Source organism: Cottoperca gobio, chromosome 16 (genome assembly GCF_900634415.1).
Source record: "Cottoperca gobio chromosome 16, fCotGob3.1, whole genome shotgun sequence".
Classification (NCBI taxonomy): Eukaryota; Metazoa; Chordata; class Actinopteri; order Perciformes; family Bovichtidae; genus Cottoperca; species Cottoperca gobio.
Window position 1 is genome coordinate 9,755,102 of NC_041370.1, and position 11,269 is coordinate 9,766,370.

General features: G+C 37.5%; 1 protein-coding gene across 1 annotated transcript; it reads right to left on the reverse strand.

Moving 5' to 3' along the window:
- Positions 1-749: 749 nt before the first annotated feature.
- Positions 750-3,527, reverse strand: LOC115021599 (mpv17-like protein). Its single transcript, XM_029452124.1, has 6 exons — positions 3,445-3,527; positions 3,068-3,221; positions 2,173-2,516; positions 1,456-1,526; positions 1,331-1,360; positions 750-1,244 (listed from the first exon to the last, which is right to left on the reverse strand). Exons 3-6 carry the CDS (start codon positions 2,504-2,506, stop codon positions 1,125-1,127), a joined length of 555 nt encoding a protein of 184 aa, XP_029307984.1. The 5' UTR covers positions 2,507-2,516; positions 3,068-3,221; positions 3,445-3,527; the 3' UTR covers positions 750-1,124.
- Positions 3,528-11,269: the final 7,742 nt, after the last annotated feature.

Genomic DNA, 11,269 nt, shown 5'->3' on the forward strand with positions numbered 1-11,269 from the left:
AATTCTGAATTTTGAAAGAAATCCAGAGACGCAAAAAAACGATGATTCTGCCTGGAGCGTCTCTTTCTAAAGCATAATTTTGTAATTATAGCATACGTCTTCAGGGAATGTGGTCCAATATAGTTCACTACAGTGCAGTGATAAGTGATCTGAAGTCTTTGGTTTATAATACAGTCATCAATGTTTTATAATACTCAGTTTAAGAAGCATTTCCATGATAAGATTGCTCTGAAGAGTGCAAGGTTTTCTTGATTTATTTCTCAATATTTATGAGTGTTCTTTTTCACTGTGTTTTTAAGGACTTCAGACAGTCAAACTAAACAGTTATAAATAGCCCAAAATATGTGCTGATAACCACATTTGATTCATAGATCTCTATAAATAAAGTAACAATGTACCTTCCGGGAATTGCATGCCCTCCTTCCTCAGAACAGGTGATTATTATTCAAATAGAGAGTGTTTGCATTTTCGCCTTGTTTGCCATAAATGTTTGTTTGTTTCAGATCTATGGTTCAGCGCCCCTCCCAACCCCAATCATTTGTGTACTGTCCCTAATCAAATAAAAACTCCTTATAGCAATAAGAGGTGCCAAACATATGAAGTTCATGTTCAGCATGTTTATATTCAAAACAAATTGTTTACACTATACAATTTGCTTTACATTTCTCGAAAAGATAAGAAAAATCACAAATTAAAATAATTAAACAATATCTTATTTTAGTTTCATAGATTAAAAATGTATGGCAACATTGACAACGTTATTCCAGTATGACACACTGAGACAGTAAAATATGGATTTAATAGTTCTGTTTCCTCTGGGGGAAAGATTAGACCAGCAGAATTAAACTCTGTTGCATCAATAATTCACATTTGGATACAGTATTCTGTTGAAACGAGAAAGAAATCACAGCTGAACAATAACCTATGAGGGATAATCAGCTGATTCACAGAGATGACAACTTATTTTTCTAGAATTTCCCAATTTGGGATCAATAAAGTACATTTATGTTCCCTTGTTTTCTCAGTATGTCTTTGCAACTGAACTCTGCCCTTAAATAAGCATTTTTCTAATGTCACAGTCATTCAATACAAAAACTTGCATCATGGAGTTGACGATCTCAAGTTTATTCGAGTTTGCGGCCACTCTGCTGTCTGAGGTGACACAGGAAGATAGTGAAAGTCAGTGCGATGCCTCCCACAAACACAGTGCGTGCCACAGGGGGGACCAGGGTAAAGTTCACTACCTGAGATGGTGAAAAATATGTTATTCTACATCAGTTCATATACTGTATGTGTGACCGATGATGGGACAAATACAACAATATCTCACCTGCATTGTGGACCAAAATACCACTCCAGTCTAAAGAGAGGAAGATTTATAGATAAGTAGACAGACAGAAAAGATGTATTTCATTTTAGGAATAAATACTAGTCTAACAATAACTGTATGTTTACCTTGTAAGATGTCCAGAATTTCTGTCTCCAGTCTTCAAACAGGTCTTCTTTGTTTTCTAGTAAACTTAAACCTAAAAGTTGAGGTGGCTGTTAAATATTTTACTGATTCTTTGATAGATCCATTGTTAGAAATACATGTTGTGTGGATAAGCATTGTTCAAACCCACTTTTACATTACATTACAGTTCATTTAGCTGACGCTTTTGTCCAAAGCGACTTACAAAAAGTGCAAAGAATCATGAGGATTACTCACTTATACACTTTATTTTTAATACTTGTAATATTGTCAGATGTGTTGTAACTACATGTATATTCAAATTTATATAAAAATTACACAGCAGTACATAAAGTAATTAAAAATAGCTCCACTTTTACCAGCTGGAAAAATCAAAGTGATGAAACATTAATGCATCAATAATTATAATCCAATAATTTATATTATTTTTGCACAATGAGTACTTCTACCTCGTAAGATTTTGAGTGCAGGACTTTTACTTGTAAGATTATTTTCTACATTGTGGTATTAATACTTAAGTAGGGTAAATGACCTGAGTACACACATTACACCAGCTGGGTCATTTAGGGGTGATTCAGATGTTCTTTTTTTGGGGTGGGAGTCAACTATATCGGATGAATAAAGTAAGAAATGTTGCTATTTTTAAGAGTTTTGAGTATTTTTTATATACATCACTTAAAGAGGCTTTGTGACACCCTTACCAATATAAAAGGCACTGATGGTGAGAGGAGCTGCGATCAGCTGATCCACCACAACCTTCCCAGTCACCGCCCTCACTCCGCCTCCCGGCAGCATCCGCTCCAGCGCTCGCAGCCAGTGGTAGTTGAAGTTGGCATGGAAACAGAAGCCAACAGTCGCCACCCGAGCCGTCTGACACCAGTTGATGCCGGCAGAATCCTGTGACGTGGATCCTTCTGCATGTTTCCCACCCAGCACGCTCTGGTGTATGAGGTCAGCAGAGGCGAACAGCGTGGTGTATCCCAGCACGTTACTGACGTAGGGGTGAGCCTTGAACACCGCCCAGGCCCGGCTCATGGTGAAAAACCTGACACAATTTAATATATTACATTTTTGGAGGAAGTAGGAAGAATGAATTGAATTCAATATTCAGTATGCCTAATATATTTTGTTTTTTAAATGTTTACTTATTTATTATACATTTGTACTCTTTGCTGCTGTAAAACTGCACATTTCCCTGTTGTGATAAAAAATAATATCTTATATTTTCTTAAATACATGTTCAAATGAGATAAATGTTAAAGAAATTTGAATCTAAAATGGAAGAAGTACAGGCAGATTCCTTAAGATGTCAATGTTTTTAAATGTATCTGGTTAAAATCATGTAAAATCGTAACTCGTCTTTTTATTTATGCTGCTGCTTCTCTTGGCCAGGTCTCTCTTAAAAAATAAATCTCTATGGGACTCTCCTGGTCAAATAAAGGTGAAACATAAAATGTTAAAGGAAATTATGAATGGTGGCCAACTACAGCCTACATCCCCTGCTAATAGTGATCTAAATGACATATTGAAAATGATATTTGTTCCGTCTTAACCAACTTTACGTTACGACTTTTGCCCAAGAAGTAGTAAACCTACCTTTCAGTGAAGCTCTCCTTATATCAGCAAAGCCAAAGAGACTCGAAGCTCCTTTCTGATTGGTTCTGCTGGACGAGAAGGAGGAGGAGCTGACATGGAGGTCTTCTCACCAGGTCAAAGTTCTGCCACTGTTGCTCAGAAAGTGTGATAAGACCTTTATCAGCCCGGAGAAGAATATGAGAAAATAACAGATGTGAGGAAAAGCAGCAGACAGTAGAGAGGTTGTGAAAAACCCGTCAACATATTCATTTACGTAGACTGAGAAAACTGACTAATGCTCCAGTAACAGTGCCCATTGCACACAGGGTTTTTTAAGGCCTCTTATACCTCATAAAACACTTGATTCACGTCCGTGTAGAACAGTAAAACGAACTTACCACTAATTTTTGCCACTTGGTATAGTGTTGAAGTTGAAACCACAGCAGAAAGTTAGCTGAGCAGCTCTCTGGTCAGAGGCACATGTGCTGGTGTCACTATAAATAGGCTAGCTGCCACTCCTACAGCTTCTGAGCTTTGGGTAAATTGAGTTGTTGCATCAAAGAAGCCAGAAAGCTGTTTGAGATAAAGTGCTTTTATAGGGATAGTGGGGGGTTGTATGAGGTACTTATCTGTAGTCAGTGTATTATTGTTAATGTTTTGTTAATTGAAGTTTTATTAAATATTAATATATATTACAGATATAGGTGAAGTCGCTACTTCTGCCCCTCCCCGTGTTCCCTTACCGTCCTGTCCCTCCCACCTTCCCATCCTCCAGACCATTAGTGACTTTTACACATATTTAGACAGACAGACAGACAGACAGACAGACAGACAGACAGACAGACAGAAAGACAGACAGTAAAAATAAAAATAAAAATGAGGGAAGATAAATAATTAAAAGAAAAAACAACAACAACAACCATTACAGAGTAAGAGTAATTGAGGATCAATTTAAGAAGGAGAGAGAGAAAAACAAATACAGGATCAATAATATAGTAGTGATAATAATAATAATAACAATAATAATAAGTAATGGTAGATAAGATAATGATAATATATTGCTAAATGTTGCTACATAGAGAAATAACAAACAATAGTGTATAACAATAAAAACGATAATAACACCACTAACTGCAGAGTAATAAAGATATGTAATAATTATATATAATAAATAACCATTAAGGTAATGATAGTCATATTAATTGATATATATATATATATATATATATACAAAAAAACGCAAGACCAAAAATAAAAAATTGTAGTAATAATAATAATACAAAATAGTAGATGATATATAATAACAACAATTATTATAAAGTTAAGCCGTGCTACACTGGAAATGGGAATATCTGTCTGAGTTCTATGTTGTTAATGTCACATGTTCCTGTTTCCAGATTTGAAAATGCAACAAAAATGATCACATTATGAAAATAAGACAGCTAACCAGGAACACAAAGCAATGTAAGAAGAAACACAAGACAACATATCTCAATGAGATTCTGGATGAAAGACAAGAAACGGTCTCTCTCCACCCACCTGCTGCCATAGATATGTAAAATTCTCTACATGGAAGGTGTGCTATTGAATTGCAAAGGTCAATTAAAGCTACTAGCAACCATCTTAGCTCTTCCCTCTGAGAATGTGATAATTAGGGCCAGAGTTTAAGCTGATCAATTAAGGGCTTGTTAACTGTCTCAACTGGTGCGTTTGTGTCTCCCAGTATTTAACAAGCTGCCTTTAGTGCGGCACACAATGGAGACGTGTGCCCACAACTCCACGAGCGGTTGACTTCTCAGATAATTGCCTCTTTCTTTTCAGAGCCTCTCATCGTGTCTCACTTCCTCTCCCACTATCAATTTGTCAAGTTGTTTTCTATTCATGCTGCTGGGGAAAAAAAGGGGGAATTTGTGCATTCGAATTGAGCGCTTTTGTCACTTGACTTAATTTGAGCACACAGACACACAATACCTGCAAAGACGCACATCAACAATGTAATTACCACACCTCTCTCTCGGAGGCAGCTCGCCTCCGTCAGGCTGAGTCCTCAGTGTTTGTAGGAAGATACGAAGACACACAGCAGCCTGACGAGGATTAAGGTATACATGATTTTATTTCATTCTTGTATTGAACTTGAACAAAACTAAACAAACAGCAGTTACTGTATGTGTCTAATTTATCAATACTCTACGTACCGGTAATAACAGTGGGGTGAAATTAATTCACACATTTTACTTAAGTAGAAATACCATAATGTAAAAATACTGCATTCAAAGTCCTGCATTCAAAATGTTAAGTAAAAGTACATTTGTATTAGCAGTAAAATGTACTTAAAGTCAAATTGTTATGCATAACATGTCTCCCAGTGGTGTTATATGTTGATCTATGTGCATATAATTGGATTAGTATTAATGCAGCATTTCATGTTGCAGCTGGTAGAGGTGACGCAGTCTTTAAGTCATACACTGTACTGTTGAGTAGATTAACCTGTTATGCATTGTATTTTATAAACTCAGCATAGGTTTTGTATATTATAACTTAATCTGCAGAGTAACTACAGCTGTGAAATCAATGTAATAGAGTAAAAACTACAATATTTCACTCTGAAATGTAGCACTTACAGTATAAAGTGGCAAAAAATGGAAATACTTGAGTACAATGATTTAAAGGTGTTTGTAAGAGATACTTTCTTAATATTTTCCTCATGTTAAATCACTCAACGTGCAATACACTTGATCTGATTTCAACACAATTTAGTCTTTTCTCAGATTTTTTAGTTCTTTCATGTCTTCATTTCCCCCGTGTCTCATTCTTTCAGCCATGCGACCATCCATCTCTGTGTCTCTGGAGCCCGGGTTGAAGCGAGGGGTCCCGTGGGGTCGTGACCTCTACACCTTTGTAACTTCAGCAGCGAGTCACATGATGAGGACTCTCCAGAAACCCAGGAAGAACCGACCGTCCAAACGCCAAGTCAACCACCGTCGCTTCCTGCACAACATGATCCAGAGGTATGTGGGAGCTTCAGAAAAGCACCAAAATGTTTCACAAATGTGTATATGTTTTCTGAGTCTGGATACTTTTCACCTCTTCGACCTCTAGAAATTCTAAAATTCTGCGAATGCAAAACCACTTTCTTATCCATACGGTGAATATGAAGATACAGCCAGCAGCCTGTTAGCTTAGCTTAGCACAAACACTAATAAAATCATGAGGCTGCCAGACCCCAGAAAGTCAATGCCCCTTGCTATATAGTAATAGCAGTAATAACATATAACCCCCTGTAAAACCGCAACGTGACGGTTTTTCACTTTAGTTTTGTACAGCCTAAAACAAATGAAACAAAATGATAGTTGGATAACTGTTGGACAGAGCCAGGGTAGCTGTTTCCCCCTGTTTACAATATTTGTGCTAAGCTACGCTAACTGGCTGCGGCGGCGTGTTTAACGTACTGACATGAGAGTGGTATCGATCTTTTCATCTAACTCTTGGCGACTATTCCTTTGAGGTTACACGTAAACATACTGTTGTTTAATATTTAATCTTTCTCCTCGTCTCGCAACAGAAAGTTTGCAGACATAGAAGAAGCAAACAACCGGCAGGCATCTGCTCTTTGTTGTAAGGAGGAGAAAAAAAACATATCGTCTCCGCCATCACAGAAGCCGGAGACACTGGACCAGTCAGGTAGCCCACCCCAAGGTGGTGATCTACAAGACCGAGAGAAATGCAGCGCTCACACAGATGCAGATGGCATCTCTAAGTCTAGAAGTGACGTCTCTGTCGGCTCACATGCAACTGAAATCAGTGAAAAGAAGCAGCCGGACTCGGGTCAACTTTGGAAACGACACCCCAAATCACAGCCCACCACCTGCACCGCTAGAAAGAACATCAAGAGCAATGAGAGGCAGAAAAAAGCGAGTCCGCTATCCTCATCATTGTCATGTATAAGCTCCCCAAAAGGTGAAGAGCTCCTTCATACTGAGTGTTACAACGATGGAAGTCAGCTGAAGACAGCCAACAACTTCTCCGAAGACTCAACTCAGCAGGACGCTAGTTTCATTCAGTTCGGCCAAAATGTGGACATCTCTCCTTCGCTCTCTCCGTTGTCTCTCGACTCGTCCTGCGACTTCTCCATCCAGATGTTCACAGACATCTCATCTCAGAGCATTGCGGACATTTCAGAGAGCCAGTGGACAGATATTATGGATCTTTTCAGCGTTGGTGGTAAGGACTTAGGCTGCATGGATGTCGAGGCCTATTTTAAAAGCATCTGTGAATGCCAAGGTGACGCTGCGCAGGAAGTCGGGGCTGATGGTGTTGGATTTGCAGATAGTTTCAGCGACAGATCCGAGGTGGAGGATCGACACTGTGAGACAGGCGAGTACAGATATGAATACAGTTATCATGAAGATCAGGGATTGACCATGAACCCCTTCCAGAGGAGCTCGCAGGCGCAGAGACAAAATGAAGATGCTGCAGAGATACAGTTTAAATTTTTTAAGCCAAACCAAGAGGCAGACATCGTCCAAGACCAGCTCCCCTCCTCGATCTGCTACCACTACGACACCTCAGAGCTGCAGACGTACCAGCAACCTCAAGAGGAGAGGCCCTGTATGCTGGTAAATTGTGAAAATAACCCAAACTTTACACCATTTGAGGGCGTTGCTCAATCATTCTCTGTCCCGCTTAATAATCCTGAGCACCGTCCCATACTGACACCGCCGCACGAGGATGACTGGCTGTTCACTGATATCTTAAAGGACAGGAAGTCACCCGACTGCTAAATTGAAAGAATGAACTACCGGTATATCATTTTAATATATAATTTTATTGCTGGTTTTTTTGGACATCAGAGCAAGTGAGGCACAAGGGTTAAATGTTGGGGGGGGGGGGGCAGCAGTGACAATTATATGCTCCAAAGCAAAGCATCACATGATGGGACTCTCTGGGTCATATACGGTTTTTGCAGCACATTTGATCTGGCGGTGTCGTCCGCCTTTTGTTCTTAATTTGAATGCTTTTACTAATCTGTTGTTTTGACAATCTGAGCTCAGGAAGAGCTTTTTTTCTGGATGTGCACTGCCTGTCAAACATGTTTTGGTTAAATCAAGCAATTACTTTTTATTTGTAAATACTGTGGAATTTGTAAAAGAAATCAAGCAACGGTGACATTTTTCTGACAAAAAACACGATCACAACTGTAGCTTTTTTCTGCAATTTCTCTGTAAAAAGAAACCGCATTCATCAGATAGAATTAATGTTTTTATCTCGGTTTCACTTTGAACTCAAATCTTTACTTTTCTTTAAGGGCCTATTAATTGACAGCTTTCAGACTCCTAGCTCTTAGCATTTACTTATAGAGGGAGGTGCACTGTAAAGATATGTTTATATAATTACACTAAAAACATGTCACCAGTGACGGATCCAGCTGCAAGATGAGTGTAAAGTTCTGTATGTCTGTTACAAGAGTACATTTCCAGGAAAATTACACATATTTTATTTTATTTACTAATATATTTCTGTTTTATTTTTAAAGATTCTTGTATTCTGTATTGCATGCACCGTAGCAGAATTTTTAATGTATTCAGTTGTTTTATTGTGTTTTTATTGCTGCAAAAAGATCTAAACTGAACTGATAGCATTTTCAATTCATTAAAAATACCTTTGCTTGTGATTCAACCATACACTTCTTATTTCAGTTCAAACACATTTGACTGGCAGTAAATGATAATATACTTACTCAGATACCGTACATCATTAACCAACATCTTATTTGCATCAAACCTTTTATATGTTTAAGCTTTTAACTGTTAACTGTTGAGCTGTGTGAGTCTCAATCTGTGTATAGTTTACAGTGGTACTGGTGTTTAAAGTGGTGACAAATATTCATAATGCCAATAAACAAATGCTAAATGCTGATATTTCTTCATTTGTAATGTGTATGTGTGTGTGTGTGTGTGTGTGTGTGTATAAGTGATGGAAGATTCAGAGCCTTTACTTAAGTAAAAATAGCAATACTGCAATATATAAATAATTAATTCAAAGTAAAAGTCCTGCATTGAAAATGTCATACAAATACTTAAGTATTATTGGCAAAAATGTGCTGAAAGTATCAAGTAAAAGTATTTATATTGCAGAATAAAAAGGCTCATGTGAGTGTTATACTATTACAGTATATTCCGAGGTTAATTAATTGATTTTTTATTACGGATTCATTAATATGCAAGTATCATTTTACAGTTGTAGTTTGATCTACATTAATGTACAATGTTTTATAAACTGATGATAGTTTATGTAAAATCAAATAAAGGTAACTTTGTTTGCTTTTATTGATTAGATTACTTTTGTATTTGCTTATAATGCTTATTGAGGTGAGAATCCTTCTTTAAGCCTATACATTGTGTTTTTGCGGCTTTGTTTTATTGTGCAAACCAATGAATAACACCAATGTGGTGCAGCACAATGTGCACGAAGTTGAGTAGAATAAAGTAGCAATAAATGGAATTTATACGTAAGTGCAGTGCTTGTGTAAAAGTGCCCGATTAATGCTCTCAAAGAAACACACAGAAACACAAAAGATCAAAACCAACGACATATATTAAAGTTAACCCCAGTCAGATGTTTTATAATTACAGCATCATTAACAAAAAGAGGCTAAAACAATAAAACACATTTTTTCCAAAATGTTTCAAGTTCCACAGTAGCCATAAAGAAACAGAGAGAAAAATAACACCTTAGAGAAGCACCGGCCTCGTCTCTTGCTACAGGCGGACAGTTCAATCCACATGTCTTCAGATTTTGGTCTATCAAGGCGTGAACGAAGTCGCCGTGTTTAGACGTTGATACGACATTCTGAGATTACGACATTTAGGTGAACAGTTCCTGAGTGACAGATTGTGTCGAGATGACACATGATGTCAGCTCATTTGGCTTAATGCTTAATGTCGGCCTCTTTGAGATAAATTACAAACCGACAAAGCAGACATGCTGTACTGACGATGTCCGTTTGCGTTTATCTCCACTGGTAATGTGTAAAGTGCAGCGTTTACACGGTATCTTAAAAAAAAAAAAGAAACACACAGCGTCAACCTAAATCAATTGCATATTGCTAAAATAATATTGTACATACAGAAAATAAAAAATAAAACCCTTTAACAGGGTGTTAAATATATGTCGTCAGTAGTCAAAGTCTTTCTTGATCTTTTTTCACTAACTGTGAATCATGGTGAACCTGGCATGGCAAATCAAAACAATTAAAAGCCTAACATGTCTGATGAATACGGGGACGTTAGCACTGTACACGCTTATTGTTCTCGTTTTGCAGATGTTAGCTTTGCATTGCAGTTTCATTAAAATATACACCTGTTTATTTAAAATAGAAGGAAGAAGAAGGGAGCAGTGATGACAACCCTGATTACCAAAAACTACTGTACCATTAACACCAACAGGAGCATTAGTCCTTTGCCACCTAGCATATATAATCAGAATACAAAGAACACTTAGAGCAACATTTGTGATTTATCTTTATCCTTCTTTCGTTCCAATTTAGAATAAAAACACTTTATAATTTAAAGGAATAGTTCTACATTTTTGGAAAATCGGCTTATAGACGAGAAGATCATTCTCATGTCTGTTTGGTAAATATGTAGCTAGAGCTAGAAGACCTTTCGCTTAGTTTAGCTTAGCTTAGCTTAGCACAAAGACTGTAAACAGGGGAAAACAGCTACTTCTTAGCCGGGCGCAGCAACTTCCTGGAGTATCTGCTTACTGCTAACATACTTATGTTTTTGAACCTAGATATACGTGTTAATTGGCGAGCTTTAGAGATGCTGGTAGGTGGATTTAGTTTTCTTTTAGGAGAAACAGGCTAGCTGTTCCCCCCCCCTACCCAGTCTCTATGCTAAGCTAAGCTAAGCTAAGCTAACCAGTTGCTGCCTGTAGCTTCATATTAACTGTACAGACATAAAAGTGTCGAATCTTCTCATCCGACTCCACAACAAGGCAAATACTCGTATTTCTCAAAATGTTAAAAAATACCTCTTTAAAGCATCGTTATTGGTGTCAAAATTTAGACTTCACATTTATTTCCTGGACAGCCTTAAAGCTGTGACAGGTGCTGAAGAAGGTCATAAAGAAAAATAAAATAAAAATGGACCTGAAAACCGTCGGTTAAACAATAAATAAAACGTGCTGAAGAAGATGGAGATGTTTTATCAAAAAGGAGAA

Bases quoted from the DNA above. Each gene is read 5' to 3' on its own strand.
- LOC115021599 (XM_029452124.1), bottom strand. From the start codon at position 2,506: ATGAGCCGGGCCTGGGCGGTGTTCAAGGCTCACCCCTACGTCAGTAAC. The intron at 1,527-2,172 runs GTAAGGGTGTCA...CTCAACTTTTAG, and splicing joins CATCAGTGCCTTTTATATTG to GTTTAAGTTTACTAGAAAAC. The intron at 1,245-1,330 runs GTGAGATATTGT...TCACCATCTCAG, and splicing joins TATTTTGGTCCACAATGCAG to GTAGTGAACTTTACCCTGGT.